We start from the raw sequence: 24261 nt of genomic DNA on the forward strand, positions 1-24261 counted from the left end.
GACATAGGAAACATCTTCCTCCTGCTCACTCAGCTACACATGCTAACAAAGAGCTAATACTTCCCCTTTTTCGTCATTGTCTTTATAGTGCAGCCAGACATAATGCTTCCCCATAACCTGTTGATGCGTCCCGTGGACTACAATGACACGTGACTGGCTGAAGTTTACATGGGCTCTCCTGCCCCCTGCTGTAGACAAAAACGTCATGCTACAAGAGAGACCAATCACCAGAAATGACAATGAGTCACAAAGAGTAAAGTAAATACGCAGTCGTTACATTTAAATAGAGTACGATGTAAAAATAAATTCCCATATATACGTGTTTGGATACTTTTGGCGATCAAAATGGGAATATAATTTAGGGTATACTTTAAAGCGGGGAAAACGTTTGTGATTGTTTGCTACGTACAGGTAAAAGGAATCACAAGCCAAACATTACTAAATGTAATGTAACCGTGTATCTACATCAGACACAAAATTCACAATTGAAAATTACTTTCAGGTTAATATTAGTTCATTGGTAGAAACATATTTTTGGGATCTGCGTTTTAATTTAATTTAATTAGATTTAAATGTTTTCCATCCAATACATTTGGTTAGGTCAAATAGTAAATGTAAAATAGTATTATATTTGTAGCTGTAAATAAGTAAAGGTAATAAATGCAGAAATGGCCAAATAATAATTTCTGTTCATGTCCTAGGTGCCCACTGAAAGGGTTATGATATAAACGTTGACGTAGCTTTTAACCTGCAACTCTGTAAGTTAAGAAATATGTTTTTCTGTGCCAATAAGTCAAAACAGAGTTGACCTTTTTGACAGCTCTGCTGTACAAACAGTTTTATAATCTATGTTAATAAACTCAACATTATGATTGTTGTTTAATTAACATGAAATAGGATTAAGTCCTATTGTAGTTCATTTTAAAGCTGAAATGGTTCCTGGTTTTTAGTATTTGCCAGCCAATGATCAATAAAATGTACTATTATTAATGATGTTTACACTTTACATTGATGTCTGCCAGAGAATGTTTCCATTGGCCTATTGCCATCTGAATTCTTCAGCTTTTGCCAAAAAGCGTGTTTGTGACCGCCAACTTTGAATCAGGTCAACATTTTGTGGAAGTGGATGTGTGTGCCAAATCTGAGGAAATTCCCTCAAGATATTTCTGTAACATCTCCAACATTAAGTCAGAGTGACCTTGACCTTCTGCTTTGGACCAAGACAAATCTGACCACTTTATCTTTGAGTCCATGTGGAGGCTTGTGCTAAATATAAAGTGGTCCCATTAAGCGTGTTCCGGAGATAGCTTGTTCTCAAGAATGAACCGGATGGACTGATGGACGACCCCAACGACCCAAACAACCCAAACACATGGTTATGTCAATTTCATGCTATGTGTAAAGTTGAGATATGCTGATAGATATTATTATTAAGTCTCCTTAGGAGCAGTTCTCTAATAGATTACAACGTTGATTTTTCACTGGATGTTTTAAATTGTAGTTAATTTCTGTCTCAAACAGCTGACAGGTTTTCTATTGTTTCATTCATATTATTATCCTCTCCTTTCACATCGCTTCACTTCACTTGCTCCCATTGTGTATGTGTGTGTGCGCACCTGTGTCAGTACGCGGGTGCGAGGGCAAGGAGGGAGGACTCAGATGCGGAGTATTGGAAAAATAAAAGGACTTTAATAGTCTAAAAACTCTAAATCCAAATCACTCCAACCAAAAAAGACAGGAAGGAGGCGAAAACAAAACCGACAAACAAGGACCTGGACTTGAAACACCAACAGACATGACATGACCCGTCGACAGGTAATGACGCCACACAAGACAAGAGACTCACAGGGCTTAAATACACAAGGGAGGTGCAGGTGATTGAACACAGGTGGAAACGATCAGGCACGGCAGACAATTACAGGGGAAGACAGGACAAGGCAGGAAGTGAAGTTACCCAGGGACACAAGAGACATTGAACTACAAAATAAAACACGACAAGCACCCAAACCGTGACAACCTGTGTGTGTTTTCAGTTTGGATTGGCTGCTCCATCCGCACTAGTTCCGCTTTCCCCAATCGGTCCTTCACTACACTCACAAGTGCCTTTTCCTTTGTTCTTTGTCCTCTATGTTTCCCCACCCAAGTGGCAAAATCTAAAAGAAAAATGCCACTGGGTTTCTGTCGAGGAGACAATGTGTGATATCTCCAACACTTTGAAGTCTCTAACCCTTAATGGAATATACTGCGTCAAACTAAACAAGCGGTGTGATTCCATGACATTAAGCTCTTAAGTGGATGATATCTTCTCTGGACATTTTGCTGTGTCTTTGGTATTCAGATGCGGCCTCATTGAGGATGTCTCTCCTAGATCCCTCTTGTTACATAATGGTATTCACATTGTAAAACAATGAGGGGCGTTTTAATCCCTTTGGGACACGTGGTTTAAAGAAGCCAGTGGCCATGCATCCCCGTCCGAGTAGATTACAAATCTTGGTTGGGCCGATTCGCCGCACTGCAAGAACGTCCACCAGCTGTGCAGCAAAAATAATCCCTCTGTTTTAATCTGCTTGAGCAGGGAGGTGACCCATGCCCTGGTCTCGTGGCCATCCAAGGTCACGGAGAGACACTGGTTTGATGGCGATTTAATGATTACAAAAACGTCCGTATGTCGCACGCAAGACCGCGAACAGAGACTTAAATCTCCCCAAAGAGGAGCTGGATCGGAGGCGATGGAGGAGAGTCCAGCGTGGCATCTGGTGATGGCCGCCGTCCCAGTGATCTCTCTGCTGGGTTTTATCCATCACTGTTATGATTATTTTGGCTGTTGCGCTCGTATGATGGTCACGTGTGCATAAGCGGGCGCAGTTCCAATTCCAATGACAACAGCACGGGTTTAAGGAAGGAAGGCCTAAATAGTAAAGGGATTATTCACCCTCTCTCTCTCGCTCTCTCACCCTGCTTTCAGCCTCAAATGATCTGCCCGTCATTTGGTCCCTCTTGCTGACATAAACACAGGCATGAACACAGGCATGACCACGGCGGGCATCCATCGGGGGTTCCTCAGGAAATACGGTAGGCCTGCTTTGTCTCCCGCATCCGTGTGTAGTTCTCGGCCCTCAAAATCGGGTGATGGACTATTTTTGTCTCTTTATTTTCTTCCTGTCCGTGCTCATTCTATAACATTCCTTTTTTTGTTTCAGTAGATGTAGGTTACTGCACAGCGGTTCTGTTTTTTAATAATCATCTGATCGGTATATTTCTGCTAAAAATTGGGGTCAGCTGTGTTTGCAGCGTATGCTTGTGTTATTTTCATCTTAAGCAATTATTGAAAGATCAGAAATAGACACAACAAATATGGTGAAAAACAACTTCCCTTCCAACACTGACTGACAAGCTTCAAAGAAAGGATTACTCTTTTTGAAGGACGTCATGTTCAGTGGACAAACATTACCCTAGTCCTATATTTTAGACTCGCGGTCATGATATTTTCCCCGTGTGGATGAATAAATATTGGTATTTATTCTCTTTAAAAACAAAGAATGAGTAAAAAGAAATACTTCCTCAAATACCTGGATGATGAGTGATTTCTACTTGTGTGATACAATCGCTCCCAAATGTCTTTTTTAAATTAAAATAAACTCCTATTCCTTTATCTCCCAAATGGGTTTGGCAAAGGTGAGGGGCCTTTTTACCAAACACACCTGTTCATCTCGAATCCTCTTTATGTAGAAATAGAGCAAATCTTCCCCATCTAACAACATGTGCTGCCCATCCATCAGCATTATGACCCAGTGGATGCCTGTGCCTGGTTCAAATACAACAATCGAAGGGAGTAAACAATCACAGGCTCTACGAGGGCCGGCACCTGTAAAACTGGCAGTAATTACAAAGTTCCTTATCTTTTGTCGCTCTTTTACTATTGTGTGCCTGCAGGGGGCTTTGTTTTTAAGCAGTGGAAGGAGAAGTACCTCGTGCTGACCATGGAGGGAAGCCTGCTCGTGTGCCGCGATGCAGAGTCCCCCCCCGAACAGGTGGTCGCTCTGCAGACCCTCTGCGAGTCCATCGCAGAGGGTCGGGAAATCCTGGACCTGCCCAGGTTGCCGGCAGGGGGCCGGAGGGACTGCTGCTTCGCCCTCATCCTGCCGCAGAACAAGTTCCTGCTGCTTCTCACTGAAAACCCAGATGACTGCAAGTCAGTGTACCTTCTCTCATGCAAAAACACACCCATGTAAACACACACACACACACACACACACACACACACACAGAAACACGCAAAGGATTGATGTCCTTTACCCCATTCCTAATCAGAGGTTATCTCCTTTGTCCCACTCACTATCGGACATGTTTACTGCAGAGATCAGATTTAGGAGAATATCTCACATTCTCTTGTGTCCCCATAAAGACTGCAGGTCTCAATATGGGTACAAATATAATGAATCCCTCTTTTGTTTTTTAAACCTTTCACAGTCTTTGGCTGAACTTGATAAGGAAAGTGAGAGAGGTGAGTCAGCCTTTTTGACTTGACACCCTGCTTGCTCTCGCCTCGCTCAGCCCCTTCTTTGTCTCAACACCTCACCTCTCATTAACTGTATATCTACATACGTTTCTGTGATATCTGAAAACAATGTGGACAAATATTTAATTTCTACAAACGTACATTTTGTTCTCTAGGGTGTCATGTCACCCCTGACCCTGCAGAGACAGTGCAGCATCACCCCCTGCATCACCGACAGGGACCCGCTGCCCGACCCCCCCAGCAACAAAGACCCCGGGTCGCCCCGGGTCGGCGAGGGAATCCCCCCTCTGTCTCGAGTCACAGAGCGAGGAGGCTCCTTCAGAGACGGAGGCCAGAGCCAAGGTCTGCCCTCAGGTCCTCCAGATGTGATGACTCCCGACCTAGAGCTTAACGAGGGGGGGATCGAGAGAGCTCAATGCACATGTCATTCAAGAGAGAGAAATAAAAAGCAAATGAAGAGAATAACCGACAAAAAATGAAAGTTGCCTTCAGGGGAGGGAAATGTTAATGAAAAAAAACACACAATTTGACGACACATTCATGGCATAAAGACAGAAGAGAAGTGTATTTAGCAAATGGTTGACAAGCTCTGGATCAATAACTAATTTGTTTTTTATAAATAAAGACAATAGAACAAATCCAGTTAATTATATAATGTGCATACTGTTTCAATTGCCTCATTCTGCAGGAGGCCCCCGGCAGCCCCTGCGCAGTGTCTCCGGGGCCCCTCCTCACCGTGTGTCCGACTGCCTTCGCCACGGCAACAGCAGCGACGCCCGGGCGGTGAGGGCGGTGTGCCTGCTGATGGGAGGGGCGGCGGCGGCCTCCTCCGCTCTGTGCTACCTCAACTCCTCCCCGTCCTCCCCCCTGGCCAGCAGGGCCCCAGATATCGGCCATGGCGTGGGGGGCTTCTCTGAGCTGCCGGCGGGGGGCTCCTTCAACGCCTGCAGCCAGGACGTCGACTCCCCCCACTTCAACAGCTTTGACTTCGAGGGCGACTCCGACTTTGATGCTTTCGACTGTGGAGGATTTGCTTTTTAGTTTTGACTAATGACAGGTACAGAGGGAGACCCTTTCTTCTCATCCTTTTTATAATACAAGGGCATCAATTAACCACTTGTTTGTTATCGACGCGCCACACTATTATTAATTAATGAAGGTGTTCTTCCAGGCATTTTATACATTTTCCTCAGGTAAATCATTCGTGACCTTGACTCTTGAACACTGTCTGTGTTGTATCAGTCTTCCCATGCCACAGGACGGCTCGAGGTTGACTGAGGGAGCAGAGCAATGGTTCCTGAGAGCCAAGCAGATGTTATTGAGGATATTTCAGTGTATAGGACAGCTGTGTTTCTCCACTCATTGTCTCTCACCGCTGTATACATTTTAATTTTTTATTTGACCTCTGTGAATATTCTCATCTTATCATTCTCTCCATTTTATTCGCTTTCACTTGACTTTTAGCAATTACCCCCACTACCCAGCATCTGCGTATAACCTTACATGAAATGCGTTCCAAAGGTGAGCAATAAAGCCTGCTGTCACAATGACTGTGCTTTTTTTCCCCCTCCACTTCCCTCTGCTATTGGCTCGCCGGCTCGGTGGAGCGCTCTGCAGACATCCGAACCCCAAAGGTGGTAGATGGCCAAATGTGCTAGTATGAAGATTTTGTTTCTATATCTCTGGTTCTGCTGGATTTTGTATGTGTGATGTGAGTGCACTCAACGTTTTACACCGGAATAGGTGACATGTGCTGATATTCTGCCGACAAACCACGGATTGAAAGATGTGACAATGACTTTGAGCTGTCTTCTCTGGTCAGATACAAGAAAATATGTTACCTCTTATATGAATGTTTCTTCTCATATATTTTTCAGCTTTTTAAGTGCTTTAAGACATACATCCCTCGTTGTCATATGATGCTATATGTTATGCAATCATTGTTGCTCAATTCTTGCATAACAGCCAAAAAGGCCAAACGACATTCTCTGCTAGCCCCGCCTCTGAAAGGAGCAAGTTTTGTGGGTTTGTAAATATAGACACATTGCAATGTGTTGAAAACCTGCCAACTAATGCTCAGGTTAAGATTAAAAGGCATGGTTGTTGCACCATTGCCTTTAAAGTCTTAAAATGAATTCAAATTTAGTTTGAATCGGGTATTTACATTAAATTCTTGTATTTTCTCAATCCACATAATTAGCCAAACCATATGTTGTTACAGCAAATCACCTCTCACGAAATTCTGTGCCTCCAAACAATTCATTTACGAAGCCTGAAGCTGGTAAGAGTCCCGAAGATGAATTCAAAGCATCTATGTGCCTTAAAAAAAGGGGGCTTCCAACAAGCGAGTCAATGAGACTTCACCACTCAATGAGACCCACTAAAACATGAGTCTAACTTTAACTTAAGGGTTAGGGTCAGACTGGGTGGAATTTGTGTGACTGTGCTGTAGTTCCTTTGTAGCCTATGGCTTCCGCTGATTGCATTTACACTTCAAAAATCATGATGTTGGAGTTTGTTTATTAGAATTATCGTTTAAAAAAACTTTAGATAAAAGTAAGAAAAAATAAAACTATGTAATAAATAAAAGAATGATATGTCCAAAATAATGCCAACCAGAAAACCAGGGCTAATCTCATTCTACATTAAACTAGACATCCTCTCGCTTAGGGAATCTGTTGGTTAGCTATGAATTGCATTGGTTTAACGCTTTGGTTCTCTGTCCATTTCAATCAAATCGATACCAACTTCCCGTCAAATATATATAAAAATACTATTTATATATAAAGCCACAGATATCGTTAAGTGTCTCAATGAGACTCCAAAATATTATCACTAGAACACTGGTTGGTCTTAAGCCTACTAGATACTCATGGGAAAGTGCTGTTGTTCATCCATAGCGTCAAGTTAGCAATTTACTTTTTAATTTTAATTCACAGATGATGTATTTGCTGAACAAAACAAGCAGGTATCACAAACGTCTGTTTGCAACAGGAACCAGTCGTGCCAGATGTGTACACACCAGAGAAAGGACACAATGTCTTCTCACACAGGGAACCTGTCAGTTTCCCATTGTAAAGTTCATATAGTATAACAGAAATGTCTTTCTGTGGTTCACAGTCAGGTTTTGGATTATGGGATGGACGCAACAGGATGGAAGAGAGGATCTGTGAGAAGATTAAATACATGGCTACATTCAAAGGTGTTTTCAAATAATGGGAAATGACAAAAATCCAATCAAACTCAATACATCCAAACAGGAACAAGCCAAAGCAGCGGCCTCACAAGTTAGACACACACACCACTAATGCCCAGAGAAAATAACAGTGAAACAACGTGTGAATCTGAATATTGACCACAAACATAAGGCAATGGGCTTCCAATGTAAAAGCTTTGCTGGAATACTGTGCACGTTTATTTGGCAATCGCATTGATAAATTCTGGTCTCCTTCTGATGCACGCTTGCGAGTACGTTACATAACCGTAAAACACTCTCAAGCTCCAATCACTTGACTTACTGAGATGCAGCGCGCAGTACGCTATGTGAAATTACTTTTTTGATTTGAGTGCATGGTGAATCTCAATGATAATCAATTCATCAGTTGATTAAAACAGCACAAAGGTGTTTCATTGATGAGTATTGCCACTCTGCCATCAAAGGTGTGTTTTACTGCTCTATGTGTTCTACAGTTATGTGGCAACAAGGACATCGGCTTGACTATACATGAAATAAATTCAGTCAATCCTTTGATCAACAGCATATTTATCCATCTGCAACTGCTGACCTATTTTTGGGCTCTTGGTTTCTCATTTTAAAAACAATTAAGAACAACGAGTATACCCTCAAAGTTCTGGGTTTTCATCTGCTTGTTGAAACAGACTTTTATTTATTCAATTTTGTGGACGAAAGAGTAGATAAATGATTGTTGTATAATTCAAGTCAGATGTTTGTCCGCTTCCCTCTGGCTTCTAGCCAATCAACAGGGGAAAGTGCACTCTAGCACACAGAGTCATGTGACTCACCTCTGTCCCAGTGCAGCACTACTGGAATGTGTCTGTTCAAAGCAAACATTTAGAGAGAAGCGCCTTCACAGGTGGAGAGGTGATATAAGAGAGATCTGCCGACCAGCGAAGAGTTGAGAAGACCGAGCGAAAAGAGCATCATGGACTTTTCTGCAACAGTTATCCTGGCGGGGCTGATCTTAGCCCTGCTGTGGTTGTTTAGGGTCAAAGACAGCCGAAAGTATCTGTTGCCGCCAGGACCCTTTGCACTCCCTCTGATAGGAAACTTGCCGCAACTGGACAAAATGGCCCCTTTTAAAAGCATTCTAAAGGTAAGAAATTAGTTTGGCAAAAAGTACAACAATTTAATGTTGCGTAATAACACCATCACCTAATCTGAGGTGTCTTTACCTTGGTCACTCATCTTGAATTTCGGCTTTGATTGCTTGTGCAATTATTTATGGGAATTGAATTAAGATGCTACAACCCTAAAAATCCAGTCTTCTCGTAGTTCAGTGAAACCTACGGCCCTGTGATGACCGTCCACCTGGGCTGGCAGCGGGTGGTATTCCTGGTGGGATATGATGCAGTGAAGGAGGCTCTGGTGGACCAGGCAGACGACTTTACAGGCAGGGGGCCAATGCCGTTTCTGATAAAAGTGACCAAGGGCTACGGTAGGTTCAAGACACCGCAAATCGGGACGCCGTTTCAACCGTCTCCGTGAACGCATGTCTCTGAATTCCAGTCGGTCAGCAAGAGGCACGTGTCGTTTGTTGTTCAGGTTTGGCGATCAGCAACGGGGAACGCTGGCGCCAACTGAGACGTTTCACACTGTCGACCCTGAGAGACTTTGGGATGGGACGCAAGGGGATGGAGGAGTGGATCCAGGAGGAGAGCAGACACCTGAGGGCCCGCATGGAGTCCTTCAAAGGTGTGTATGCTGCTGTAGTTTTGAGAGCGCGCACTTCACGCCGGGATGATGTGAAACGAGATGATGCGCTTGTTGGTAAATATAGTCAAGCCAAGCAATGTATTACTCAGAATGAACTGTAGTCTTTGTTTTCCCTCCACTAACGTCAAATGATGGAATCAGAAAGAAAAAACACATTTTTCTAGGTGGCCGGTGCAACAGCAATCTCAGTTCTTCTTGATCAACAAACATCCATGAACTACATTTACCTGATTGCACGTCCGAACAAATGGGGGCAGATTTTCCCTTTAAATTGACTTAAGTTGTCCTGAATGAATCCGTCCCAAAAAGGTTTCTGATGTGTGTGTTGTTAAAGGATAGTAGAAGAAAAGCTACCGAAAAAGATCTTCAATGGAACCTAGTTGGTTGATGACCGGAAAGAGAGTGTGTAGTGTTATGCTTTGTTGTGTTGTCGGGTGTGTTTATCTTCAGCTGCTCTCTAATCCTTATCTCTGTCTGTAAACACGGAATAACGTGACCAGTGAAGATGACAGATGAATTTAAACTGCATTCAAAGTTCATTCAGGGACTGACAGCCTTTTGATTCACAGTTGATTTGACGGTGCGAACAATCGCAAAAGTGCCCGCAGAGTTTACATGAAGTGTAACCTAAATAATCCTTTCAAAGGCGGTTTTGACGTTTCATAGAGATAGATACACACGCATGATTGAAGAAGAAGGTGTAAGGAGAGGAGCCCTCCTACAGAAACATAATTTCAAGGAATTTTCTGATCTTGACACTATAATTTTCTCCTTTCCGATCAGTACCTTCAATCGATGAGTCCAATTAGCTTTTACTCTTGTCCTCAGCCTCGCCCTTTAACCCCAGGTTCTTGGTGAGCCGTACTGTGTCCAATGTGGTCTGCTGCCTGGTTTTTGGAGAACGCTTTGGTTACGAGGACAAGAAGTTCCTGCACCTCCTCAACACCATATCTGAGGTCTTAGATTTCCTGAACAGTCCTGTTGGTCAGGTAAGCAGCTGATAGCCCATCATTACAAAGTTTGCTTTTAACACAATCTCCTACAATCTCCTCCTTCACGATGTTTATCATCATCCCTCAGTTATACAACATCTTTCCTTGGCTCATGGAGCATCTGCCCGGCTCCCAGCACGCTTGTTTTGCTAAAGCTGAGAAGTTGAGAGAGTTCATTAAGACAAAGATCCAACATCACAAAGAGACACTGGACCCCAGCTCCCCGAGGGACTTTATTGACTGCTTTCTCATCCGAATCGATCAGGTGGAAAATTAGGTTTTGTTCTGGGAAATCTGAAATTTTTCCTGAAAACGCAGAATAACTAGTATGAATAGTAATTATAAATAGATTAATAAATATTATTAATTTCAGTAATCATTCGAATGATTCAATTCTAACAAAGTAAATGCTAAATTAGACCAAATGAATATTTTTTAACTATTTGAAGACTTCGTTCTCTTAGGAGAAGGACAATGCCAAGACCGAGTTCCATCATGACAACTTGATCTCCACAGTACTAAACCTCTTCTTTGCGGGAACGGAAACGACCAGCTCAACTATTAGATTTGCCCTGAGTGTCCTGATTAAATACCCGGACATACAGGGTAAGTCCCCGAATGGAGGACATGGTCATTTACTTTACCAATCCATATACAATGTTTTTTTGTTGCTGTCCCGTTCAGAAAAAATGCAGAAGGAGATTGACGGTGTGATCGGACCAAGCTGTATTCCCAGCATGGAGAACAGGAAGTCCCTCCCCTTCACAGATGCAGTTATCCATGAGGTGCAGCGCTTTCTGGACATTGTCCCCTTCAGCCTCCCTCACTACGCTCTCCACGACATCTCTTTTAGGGGTTATACAATTCCCAAGGTATAAGCCTCTGTACACCAACATCATGTCTTGTCTCGATATTAAACTGTTTTCAAATGTGTATTTTATTGTTGTGCCTTTGCTCACATCTGTTTCATGTTTTTAAAACTGCTCTAGTAAATTAGAGCCCCTTGTATGGTCACGTTTTTCTCTTTTAAATACCGCTGCTGTTAAGCATTTGTCAGTGAACAGCGTTATATAAATGCGTTTTATTTACTTACTTTGTCTCAACAGGATACCATGATTGTTCCCATGTTGCACTCTGTGCTGAAAGAGGAAAATAAATGGGCGACTCCCCAGTCCTTCAATCCCCAGCACTTCCTGGACCAGAATGATAACTTCAAGAAAAATCCTTCTTTCCTGCCCTTTGCTGCAGGTAAAACGGTCTTCATTCTAATAGATAGTTAACAACCTTTTATGGATTTAGGTTTCACGCAAGATTTTCTATTAAGAACACATTATTTTTCATTAATAATGGGTCATTTGATTTGCTTAATGTCAAACTCATATCCCCTAGTCATAAATTCCTAATAATGTTTCTAATCGTTTCTCCTCACAGGGAAGAGAGCCTGTGTTGGCGAGTCTCTGGCTCGTATGGAGCTTTTCATTTTCCTGGTGTCGCTCCTGCAGAATTTCACCTTTTCCTGCACCGAAGGCCCCGACAGTATAAACCTCATTCCAGAGTACAGCAGCTTCGCCAATCTGCCGCGCACTTACCAAATCATCGCCACGCCGCGTTGAGACGAGGCGCTACCCTCTGGCCCTCTATCGTCGCTTGAAACACCCTTCAGTCCTCCACACACACAGAACATAAGTTGCTTGATTGGCTTAGCAATGTTTGCTGCAAAGGTTTGCTGTGGCTGGCAGGTCCGTCAAAATGATTATGGACTCTCTTGTCTTGTGCTTTGCTTTAATGTATTTTAATCAACTCCTTGTTCCTGTGTTGATTGTGAACACACTTTCTTTGTTTTTGAGAATTCATATATATATAATAATAATAATATAATTTTAGATATTTTCTAAAATTGTGTATTTAAATATAACATGAATTTAATTAAATTTTGGAGAAATCTGCTATAAAAGAAAATACAAAAACAGATAAGTATTATAATGAACTCTCAAACTGTGTATTTGAGATTTTTTATTTCCACTAATACTACATATTGTGAAGTTAAAATCTCAAAATCAAACAGCAGATTTCTAATGATAAACTTAACAAGACATACATGACAAGTTATATAACGGTCTACATACAAGGGCCAAACTGCTTAAAAACAAATATTTCAACAAATTAATGAATAACGAAGATCATTAGCAAAATACACTCCATTTCAAGTAATATGTGCAAATCCCTTCCAACTGGCCCATGGGCCCATGTACCTTTTGATAGTTCCTTTTACCATTTAAACCCCTTTTGGTTTTTTGCTTATAAAAATAAAATACAAAGCGTAGCCACCAGAAGTATGTCAATTTTCGCAGTATAAATCAATGCAATGAAAGTACGAGGGTTGCTGTGAGTTGGGCTCAAGAACGCCCTCAAATTGTTACATTATTGGTCTCTTTTGACCATAAAAAACATAAAACGAAAACACTGTTTTCTCATTTTTCGTTTGAAACCAAAAGTGGTAAAGCGGTAGTGGGCGGGTGTTTTTCTTACCAAACCCTAACCCTACCAACCAAAAGACGAGACAAACTTTTACTTCCGTTAAACCCTTTTGGTGTTTTGCCCATTAAACAAAAAACAATGTGCTCACAATCATTTCAAGTCTGGGTGTGAGGGGGTGGGGGGGGCACGGACATTACGGCCATCGTTGGAAATATACAAGGGCAATTTATGATAATTAACGTTTGCCAGAGTGCAGTCAGTGAGAGATGTTTCCTTTCTTCATAAGTTACTACCATCTTGTGGTCAACAACCAATCTTCTATTTGGGTAAAATACAATTGGTTGAGACTGCAGTTGACTCTGGGTTTCAAGATTTAATGTTTTGTTCTTTGGATGGAGTATGGAGTAATCAGCTCAATAACGGAGACAACTGTGAATCAGATGCAAAAATGTTCAAGCTGTTTGACATTGCTTCACATATTGCTTATTACGAGAAACTACAAAGAATTAAAAATAAAGTTGAATGAGTCTGATTTATGTTTCCTGTTTATTTTGGTTAAAAAAATCTAAGAAAACATTTTTGATCTAGATTACTCCCCCTTCTTATTGCTGTCATTGATGAAAAATGGATATACACCAAGCCCAATGAAGTATATTTATTATTTTTAACAAATGTTAAATGTTATTTCACAAGGTTCAAAAAATCCCCCCAATTTTTAATAAAATGCCCCTGATTTTCAGTCAGTGGGGGCCTAAATAATATGTAAATTTCCCACCCTGGTCTCAGCCAAAACAGGACCCTTGCTCGGTTTCTTTAGCAACAACACATTCCCACGAGCGAGTTCTGAGAGGTGAACCTAATGGCAACGGTGCAGAATCTGTACCTGGCAGGAACCGAAACCACCAGCTCCACTCTTAGATTTGCACTGAATGTGCACATCAAGTTTCCCAAAATACAAGGTATGTCACAGAAATCCAGGTAAAAAGTGTAAGTATACATGCAAACTTGGGGAGGTTTCAAAAAGGCATTACTATGTATTGTATTATATATATATATTATATTATATATATTATATAACTATATAGTAACATTTAATTTTAAACCCATCGCTACATTTTTCAATCTTCTCTAGGTACACAATATACTGTAATGCACTCTATTTGTTAATTGATGAATCAACCAGCGGTTTCTGTAGTGGCTATATTACTCTCTCCCTCATTTTAAAGAGAACATGCAGCAAGAGATCGACGCTGTGATTGGGACAAGAAGTCCCTCCCCTTTGTGGATACATTCAGCATCTCATGAATATTGCTCCCATGAACCTCCCCCACTACGCCCTCCAGGACATCTCGTTAAGGGGTTACACAATTCCCAAGGTTTCCCGCTGTCCTCGCATGGATTGTTGACGTTTCCGACAAGATAAAAACTGTCTTGCCTCAATAGGCCACGATGATTATCCCCATGTTGCACTCTGTGCTGAGAGAGGAGAAACACTGGGAGACCCCTCGGTCCTTCAACCCGCAGTACTTCCTGAACCAGAAAGGCAACTTTAAGCGAAACCGGGCATTCTCATTGTCACTGGTTCGTTTTTACCGATTTTTATATTTATTATTGTCATGGGGGGCACAAGGTCGAGGGCAAGGAGGGAGGACCCAGACGCGGAGTTGAAAAATAAAAAGACTTTAATTGTCAAAAACTCAAAAATCAAAATCGCTCCAACCAAAAAAGGGGAGGAAGGAGGAGAAAACAAAACCGACAAAAACCGGGACTTGACTTGACTTGACTTGACTTGACTTGACTTGACTTGACTTGACTTGACTTGACTTGACTTGACTTGACTTGACTTGACTTGACACATGAACGGTTGACATGTAATGACGCCACGAGGGACAACAGGCACACGGGGCTTAAATACACAAGGGAGGTGCAGGTGATTGGACACAGGTGGAAACACTCAGGCAATCACGGGACAAGGCAGGAAGTGAAGTTAACCCAGGACCACAAGGAACATGAAACTTCAAACTAAGACAGGGAAAGAGACCAAACCGTGACAATTATTATACTGTATTTATTTGATTTGAAACCCCACTATTGCAGTTTTTTAGATCTGTTGTCCCCAACCAGCGTTTCTTCTTGCACCCTGATGCAAATTTCTGAACGTTTTGGATGGAGAAGCACTGATATTAAGACGTGCTTCCAGACGTGAGAGTGTATTTCGGGACACTTTGGACCCTTTAGCTTTTCCCGACAAGTACCTGCATGAGAGGTATAGATTTGAGGAATCCGTTACATCACAGGCCTTGGTTTAAAACAAGGGCCAATTCCTCAGCTGGGGTGAAGCCTGGAGCTGGTGCCTCCTCCCCCCAAGTGCCAGACAAATGAGCCTTCTTAACTGCTTAATATGTGAGCAGGCATCTTGTAAGTCATTTCTACACCATTTGCAAACTGTTAAGGCACCTGCAAGGCACCAGCCTGCAAAAATGTTTTCATGTTTTATCTTGACCTGTTGCCAGGATATTTCTTGTTCTGCATGAACATTCATTGTAGAAAGATATTTAGAATTAGACACAGCTTATAGAGATTTGTGCATGTGGTTGTAAAACATTCTCACATTGTGTTCCAGAGGAATAATAATTCCCTCTGCTCACTTTTAAGGCAAAGTAGGCTAAATAATATTACATTTTATTTATAGTGCTTTACATGGTAGGCTACTCAAAGACACTTTACAGTAAAACCAGCACATTTAGCACATAAACATAGATACAGCAATAAAACCAACACATAAAACAGTCTACAACTTAGTAGTAGTAGATTTTAATGTTGGGGACGAGGTGGGCAGAGGGAGGCAGGATGGACCCAAATGGAGACTTCTCAACAAAAAGACTGATCGTCCACTTCAAAACAAAAAATCCAAGAACCACACAATCAAAAACCGCCAAGGGAAAAACCAAAGACGCTTAACTTCAGCATTCAGACATGCAAACAAGCACAACATGCAATGACGCTACAAGGGACCCAGGGACACAAGAGGCAAGAAAACTACAAAATAAAACAGGAAGTTAACCAAAACCATGACATTTAAGTAGTAAGTTTTAAATCCTTTCTGCATTCAGTTGGTCCGTGATTGTCTGACAGGCCCTTTCTGTCTAATTAATAAGAGCAGCCGTATTTCCTTTTTTGCATATATATTTATTGCTTCACCGCCTCATAAGTATCCAAAATTAGTTGCTGCTCAGTGGGTGAATAATATGTTGTGGATCAGTAAATCAGTGATCGATACCATGGTCTACTTAAGAAAGCCGTGGACGCGCACTTATCCCAGCTATGTACACCTGGATGTATCAGGTGGTTATCAGTGTGTTGATACATTTCTTGTGTGAGATAATGGTCAATGTCATAAACTTGTGGCGGGTTTTAATTAAACCTTGATACGGACCAGGAAGTTACAAATGTGGTGTATTATATGTAGAACTGCATCATGTATTCAGTACTTTTTTTTTTTACTTACAGAAATATATGTTTTAAATTTAAGCTAACACATGCATTTATTAATTATATCTTGTTTTATTAGGCTGTACTTTATTGTCAATAATGTTATAACGTTAAGCTATTTATAGTTATTTTGAGTGTGCGGTGATGTGGAACGCTCAGGTCAATGGAAACAGGTACAGTACATTATCGCACAATAAAGTACACCCCGTGACTCTGCTGGATATCATCTAGCCGTATTACAGGAAATAAACATTATCCTTGTGAATTTGTGTTGTAGTACAATTTTTTGTAACCAATATGAAACTGATCAGTTCTTGTGTAACTGCACCATAAACAAAAACCCCAAAAAGCACAAAGGGGATTTTATGGGCTGTTGAATATCATTTTGAAAGAAATAAAAACCTGACACTAGCTGTATTTTTGTTTTCCATACTAAAACAATACTGTAACGTGTATTATTTATTGTGTAAATAATATTAAGCAATTAAGTCAACAAACATGACAAGCAAAAAGGATTAAGAATTAAAATACTTTTTTTCACTGTCACACAAAGGATATCATTCAAGTGATGAGCAAAAACATAACACAAGTCCGTCTCTCCCTCTCTTTGCTTTGTTAAATGTTGGGCAGGTGATATTTATGCTTCACCTGTTTCTTAAAGTCTGGTGCTGGTGAGATGTTGCTGTTTGGTAACTGGGGCAGGTACTGGGCCTACAGGGAGGAAAGGGGGAGATAGAGAGAAACACTACTTAAGATGGTCAATCAGGATGCCTGGCTGTAAACACAGAAAGAGGAACCGTTGTTTGGAACAGAGGTTAGCTAACAGAGCTTAGCTTGGATTCATGCCCATTGGAACGATCTGGGGGTCGAAGCGTCTGTCTCTCTGCTGAAACCCCAGTGACCAGCTCAGGGACATGCGTAGCTGTAGCAGTGTCCACGGTGTGGGCCTATTGGCTCATGGGACGGTTTCTTCCACCCTCGAGCTTGTGCGTTTTTGGTGCTTACCCCCAGCTGTCTGCGTCGGGTTCCCTTGTCGTGTCGTCGTCCCATTCGCTCACCCTCACGGCCCCAGTTGGCTCCTTCATCCTGGAAGTACGGCAGCTCCAGCAGCTCTTCACAGGACAGCCTCAGCGTGGGGTCCATCACCAGGCAGGACTGCTCACAGGAAGAGGCAGAGATTAAGACGGGGTGGCCGGCCATGCTAGTGCATGAGTCATGCATGCACAAAACGTACCTTCATTACATGGAGGGCGTGTGCAGACGCGCTGTGGAAGCGCTTTTCCAGAGGCTCCTTTTGGAGGGAAATAATAACATCAACCACACTTCACTTTGTCTGTTAAGAACGCGTGGCAGCTGGATTTGTACCGTCGTGTCAGGTTCAGGAATACTGACTCCACTGAAGAAAACGTTTGAGCGGAAGACCTGCTGGTGACGGGGAATCAGGTCACCTGAGGTCAGAGAGGAAATCATCACAATCAGTGCGTGTGGGAGAAAGGAGTTTCCTTTTACTTCAAGCGGTAATTGGATTGGTAGGAGTAGATCTCATGGATCAATGTGTCGCAATGTATCCTCGCAGATGCAAAAACAAAGGTGGTACATCAGAGTGTTCTATCTACTTCTTGGACATCACTGTGAATGCCCAGCACAAAATGCAGATTCCATGCAGACATGCGCATGAGAAAGACCGAGTGCCACCCCACCTCCCGAGCAGAGATGTGTCCAAGGCCCTGGAAACCAACCACGGAAGCAAAAAATTCCAACAGATGCCATGATGAAACACTGAAACACACTGAAGTCCAAATCTTGTTTTTCATGCCTAAAGAGCATGAAAAACACTTGGTAAAAAAATCCTGACTGAGGTTATGTTAATTCATGCATTTAAGGGTTAAGAAAAATGTGTGGTAAACGGTTTGCAAACCAGACTCCAAAGAAACGTATAATTAAATAAAAGGTAAAAAGTTCACAGACGCTAACTCCAGGTAACTCCCGTAGTTTATGAGCTGAACGCTATTTTCCATTTTTTGTTTTGTTTTTGGAAGTGAATAATTGGGACACTATTTAAAATGGTCCAGTCTTGAACACAGTTGCTGAACAGGCTGCAATGTAATCCAGTGGGGCAAATGCTCATCGTCAATTGGGATTAGATCATATTCCTCTTTACATTTTGGTATTTTTGTTATTGTGTCATGTGATTTATTGCCAGTAGAAAGCTGTGGAAATGCGAGGTAGAGTCACAGAGAAGAGTTCTTTGTGTTGGAATACATATGCTTACATAGAAGATTCGCAATGATGTCGCTGAATAACTGGCTCATTGCGACCATGTGTACACAACGGGAGATTTTAGTTGCCCGGAGCGATTACATTGCAGCTCTTTGAAAACATTCCAGTCCATGAATGCAGGTTGAAAAGCACCAGAGTTGCCGTTTAAGAAAGCGGTGTACCTAGAGTTTTTCTTATGAGGTAGAGCTGGTCAACGTCGGACTTCCCGGGCCACAGCGGATTCCCGTGGAGCAGCTCGGCAAAGACGCAGCCCAGGGCCCACACGTCTACAGGGGGCCCGTACTGAGTGTCCCCCACCAGCAGCTCAGGGGCCCGGTACCAGCGGGTTGCCACGTAGTCCGTGTAGTCATCCTCTGGTCCTGCCAATCACGCGGACGGAGATAACATGTGTAGGGACACACACTCAGGCGTTGAATAATGTAACTCCGAATAACACAAACGTTGAAGAGGAAGGGATTACAAGGCATGCTGATTGACTGCATGTTAACGTATGGTAACATAAGAGCCGAAACTCAAGGCAGCAGGGGTCAACAGAGACACACTACCTGGCGGAGAGGCCCTCCTATGCAATGCTTTCATTGGAACATTGTAAGTGAGGAGGTCATAGGCAGGAGCCCCTTCAGGTCCCGTGGTGAATAAGTCATTAGAGGCAGATAAACACTCATTGCACTCGCTCTCTCCGGATGGACCTACTCAAAATACGGGCGAAGCCGAAGTCGCAGAGCTTGATGACTCCGGTTTTGGTGAGGAGGATGTTCTCTGGCTTCACATCACGGTGGATGCACTGCAACACAAAGGCTCGGCAATGGGGGTTTTGGCAATGTGATACACAGTCTTGGTGACAGACAGAGGGGTTTACATAGAGGCTGATAGGTGAGGACTTGAGGAACAATGGCCAGAGATCAGAAAGCTGTGCACATTTCAATATTGTAACTGAACCCTGCACTGTAGAGACTTAAATGACTCCTGTTGGGGAGGACCTGAAGCATAAACTAAGTCAGTTTGCTCATTTGCTCTGGAATAATGCTCAATTCCATGTTGGACAAATCAGAGGAGTGGTCAAATCTTCAAAGTGGACATGTGTATGTTAAACTTGAGGGGGGGGGGGGGGGGGATCTATAACGTTGTTCCCAGGAACCAATTAAACAAGGTGTCTGTCTGTGTATGTTATTTGAGAGAATGGGCCTCTTTTGTGTCTCTTTTGGGACTGTGGCTGCTTTTCATATACAGTACACATACAGTATATACACATATGTGTGTGTGTATAAATATATATATGTATATATTTATACAAATAAGATAATTAAGGGTTGTTAATTCAAGTTGTAGAAATCGGTCGGACAGTATTTCTTACTAAGCCTTGTCAAACACTTATTTATTTAATTTAGAATTTGCTCGATATGTTTACCATTCATTTCATTGGTAATTAGTTGTTCAAAATGAAACTAGATCTTTTGCAATATTCTGGAAAATGTAGTGTTTACCTGGTTTATTAACCAATAATTACTTGATATTGGTGTATGTACTTCTACCTCTTTTTTTACTTCGTTAAAAAAATAATTCGTTTTTATATAGATGTATTAGCAAAAAGAAGAGGTAGAAGATCACAAACATCAAATAAAGTATGATGTTCAAAATGCACTGACATTGTGCTTGTGGCAAAAGTTTACAGCTTGCAGCGTCTGCCACACGATACTCTTCAGCTGAGCCTCCTGGACCCTGCAAAGGACAATACACAAAGGATTATTGATCGCCATCAGAGGAACAAACTGAAGCCTTTCACTAGTCGTGTTTTCCTTGACTAAAAACAGAAGACGGTGCTTTGCACAGCACCTCTTGTCACCAGGGTAACCGTACGGCCTCTAACAGCAACAGCGCTTTTGTTTTCAGGAGCAGCTAGAGTTTCTGCTGCACAGCCTTGTAGGGAAAATGGTCCCACAGAAACTGGCCATTGTGGGCCGGGCGTGCTGTGTGACTTCACATGACAAAAAATAGTGTATCTTGTGACTGATATGTAGCTTTGGACCCGGATGTCCCTCCTTCCCTCACACTACCAACACACTCCCTCTTCTCAGATCTCTTAACAATCTTTACTCCCTCTTTGTATTTCACCCTGTTAAATAAGAGGCACATTTTTTTGTAGTGGAAGAAGTAATAAGATCCTTTACCTAAGAAAGCTAACAACAGAGTGGAAATACTCACTAAAACAAGGAGGTACTCGACTAAAGGACAAGTGCCTCAGTTTAATTATGAGGAAATGTAAATTCCATCATTGTCATTTTGGCAGCAAGAGATATCAGTGAAATAGATTTTCTACAGTTGTCCACTTATTTGGCCGCTCAGAAACAGTTAACCGACCTAAGGCAGAACAACTCCTGTTTCCCCTGACCTACCCTCGAGGGTGTTTGTCCAGCTCATTGAGGACCGTCTGCTCACAGAACTCGAACACCAAGTGGAGCCGTCTTTTCCTCCTGAAGACCTCCAGCAGGTTGACCAGATTCACGTGTTTCAACTGCTGCGGTACCGGCATAGACAAAGATACAAAAGGTTTTGCCTCCAAATGTTTTTTATTTGTTATTCATTTTATTTTTCACATGTATGTACTTACCTTGCTTTAAGTATTTTGAAAAGTAAGTTCCAAAGTGTCATGGTTTGTAGAGCTCTTTAAAGCTGCCCTGTCTGTGCATTGTGTGTCGGGTACCTGCATGACCTCACAATGTAACAAAGCGCCACATGCCGTGCACCCGTGTGCATGCACAGTGTCCACTCTGCAGAGTTAGATGTGGCGGCGCTGATACCAGGGCGGTGATAGCAATCTGTTCTTACCTTCAGCATGCGTATTTCTCGCAATGCAATCTTCTTGATGACGGGGTCGTCTTCAGATTCCACAAACTTCTTGATGGCCACAATCTGGCCCGTGTCCCTGTGTCTGCACTTGAACACCACGCCGTAAGAACCCTCGCCAATTTTGGCCAGCTTTTCATACTTCTCCATTGGCAGTTAGCGGATGTCCTCTGTCGAAAGAGAAAAGAACACACTCGGTATGTCACTAAAATGTAATGAAATCCCCAAAATGAAATTACATTAATGCGCATGTCTATTTAGCTTGAGGTTTGCTTATGAGATCAGATCAGTCTCAATATTTGCAAATCCACACAGACTCACAAATCCGACAAACATTTTCTAATTCATAAATATATTTACAAATGCACACAGAAGGATTTACAAATACATTTGACTCACAAATTTGACTTCAAGTCACACAAAGCGATTAACAAATACATTCCAATTCACACATAATTAACACAAATTAATTATGAATGTATTTCTGCATTTGTATGTATTTGTTTGTGGATCTCCCTGCATTTGAATCCACACCTTGATGTGGCTGGATTAAAAAATTAGTTTTTTCAACATGGTCCTGTTGTAGCCAATCAGGGGTTGCTGAGATGGCTAAAGTCCAGTTATCATAAACATTGGAGTGAATAAATTTGCTTTTTAAAAGAGTTTAAAGTTGTCATTTTGAGTGATTTTGGGGGCAGTCAACACACATTTTTCTAATCTATTTGTGTTTATTTATTTATTCTTCTATCTTGGAAATTGCATGATAGACTGGTACACATCTTGGAGAGGCAACCTCGTGACATTGAAGGACTACAGTTCTATATTTATTTCCTTTACAGGCTTATGTAAAATTTTAGATTTACTTTAATGTTGAAGAGATAACTATATACAGTGGGTGAAATTTCTCAGTAAATATATTTCCAAAGGAAATGTTGAAATTTTCAGTTCAGAAATACATTTTTGTGTAATATTGTGAAATGACACAGAAAAAGTATTGAACACGCTCATTGATATTTATTCAATACTTTGTACAAATCTTCAAATACATCTTCAAATCTTCAAATTTAATTTAAAGTTTGCATTGTTTTGCCTTTCTTGCAAACAAAAACATATAAAAAAACAAAACTGCACTTTACTGTGGTTCATGGAGCTGGTCATTGTTTAAATGTATTGTTATTGACCCATCGCTTCGCCTCGCCCCGTGATTGGTTGAAAATGAGGGCGACATCTGATCTGATACAGCCACATCGAGAGTCTCAAAAAATCCACAAACAATTGTGGAGCGATCCACCAATAAATACATACATATCCACAATCAATTAGTAAAATCCACACACAAGTACAAACAAATGCAGTAATACATTCATAATGTATTCATGTGTGCATTGGAAATGTATTTTTGAATCGTTCGGCATGCATTTGTAAATTGACTATACTCGTGAATTGTTCTTTTTGCATTCCTGAAAATGTCCACACTGTTGTGAAGATGTGGTTTGACAAAAAAACAATTCAGGCCGTTATTTGCGGTTTCAAGTATCGCAACCATCACTAACCTGTGCAGTAGAATGTGAACGCGTCTCCTCATCGACGAGTCACTAAGTCCATCGAGTCCGCAAAGCTATCTCACACGTCTTGTGGCCCTCAAGTACTGGCGTGAGTACAGTCTCTACTGCTGAGGTAACGCCGTCCCTCGTCCCGACGTGTCGTCACCTTGGTAACCCTTTTGGCTTGTTGCTTATCGGCGGTCCTCGTATGATATTGGACACGACGTCTTGTTCATAAACACGCAGATAATAAGTGACGATCACGATGTGTAACTTGTCCCTTGTTAGAAACTGCCATGTCAAAGCAGCAGGAAACCAAGGAACACCGATTCACGAAGCTGGCACCGTGAGTTTACAGCGCGCGTTCTTTGTAACCAAGGAGACGTGTGACCCAGACTGTCACCGGTGGAAGGTAGTTAAAGGGACAGTACCCTGTCCAAAAGAATGTTCTCTCACCTGTAGTGCTATACAGTATACTGTATATATATGTATTTGTCTTTACATTGTTTTGGTCCGATTTACAGGTTTTGCAAGTTTTTACAGTGTCATCATAGATCACACGCATCTCTATGGATTATGAGTAATTTTACTTCTGGTACATAAAGTAGCCCCTCTTTTTATATTCTTATTGAAATAGAATCTTCCATTACTAACAATCCAGCTTCTGTTTATAAAAAACTTTCCATTTATCCACAAGATGCCCTCAGACTTTCCCCCCTTCCCCCGTCACCTGATCCTGGCCACCTGTTTCCACCCTACTCAGTCCTGCTGTATTTAACTTGTTCAGTTCCAGAGTTTATCCAAAATATGTTGTTTCTTGTTTTTTAGCCTCCAATCCAATTTAACATTTACATTTAGATTACATATTTATATTATTTAACAACTTTGTGTTACTGTTTACCTGGGACATTTGTAAAAAATGTCTCAGGTAAAATATGTCTGTCTTGCACAGACACTTTTAAACAGAAAAATGAACACATTAAGTACTTAGCACTCCGGTCCATTAATAGATGAGGTGTTACCTAAAAAGTTCTAAAGAGTTCCTCACACCACTATGGAGTGAAGCTCCAGCATCGTGTCACTCCGCCGCAGACACGACCAACTCTGATGTGGCTGCCTGATTTATAGACTGTTCTGTTCCCTCTGTTGACTGTGAAC

The 24261-nt window shown here is 41.7% G+C and overlaps 3 protein-coding genes across 3 annotated transcripts; 2 read left to right on the forward strand and 1 right to left on the reverse strand.

The window, feature by feature from the left end:
* The first annotated feature begins 3949 nt into the window (after positions 1-3949).
* On the forward strand, positions 3950-6085 carry si:ch1073-83n3.2 (uncharacterized). The gene is made up of 4 exons (XM_037467381.2): positions 3950-4192; positions 4471-4504; positions 4675-4861; positions 5208-6085. The coding sequence occupies exons 1-4, from the start codon at positions 3981-3983 to the stop codon at positions 5558-5560; spliced, it is 786 nt and encodes a 261-aa protein (XP_037323278.2). The 5' UTR covers positions 3950-3980; the 3' UTR covers positions 5561-6085.
* A 2481-nt stretch (positions 6086-8566) lies between these two features.
* Positions 8567-13466, forward strand: LOC119210489 (cytochrome P450 2F5). The gene is made up of 9 exons (XM_037460554.2): positions 8567-8853; positions 9033-9195; positions 9303-9452; positions 10302-10462; positions 10554-10730; positions 10930-11071; positions 11150-11337; positions 11572-11713; positions 11897-13466. The coding sequence occupies exons 1-9, from the start codon at positions 8683-8685 to the stop codon at positions 12076-12078; spliced, it is 1476 nt and encodes a 491-aa protein (XP_037316451.1). The 5' UTR covers positions 8567-8682; the 3' UTR covers positions 12079-13466.
* A 72-nt stretch (positions 13467-13538) lies between these two features.
* Positions 13539-23484, reverse strand: LOC119210498 (cyclin-dependent kinase-like 1). Its single transcript, XM_037460566.2, has 10 exons — positions 23113-23484; positions 21542-21729; positions 21109-21230; positions 20362-20434; positions 19409-19499; positions 18877-19074; positions 17801-17883; positions 17670-17726; positions 17441-17590; positions 13539-17146 (listed from the first exon to the last, which is right to left on the reverse strand). The coding sequence occupies exons 2-10, from the start codon at positions 21707-21709 to the stop codon at positions 17051-17053; spliced, it is 1038 nt and encodes a 345-aa protein (XP_037316463.2). The 5' UTR covers positions 21710-21729; positions 23113-23484; the 3' UTR covers positions 13539-17050.
* Between the last annotated feature and the right edge of the window lie 777 nt (positions 23485-24261).

This window comes from Pungitius pungitius, chromosome 3 (genome assembly GCF_949316345.1).
Source record: "Pungitius pungitius chromosome 3, fPunPun2.1, whole genome shotgun sequence".
NCBI classification, from domain to species: domain Eukaryota; kingdom Metazoa; phylum Chordata; class Actinopteri; order Perciformes; family Gasterosteidae; genus Pungitius; species Pungitius pungitius.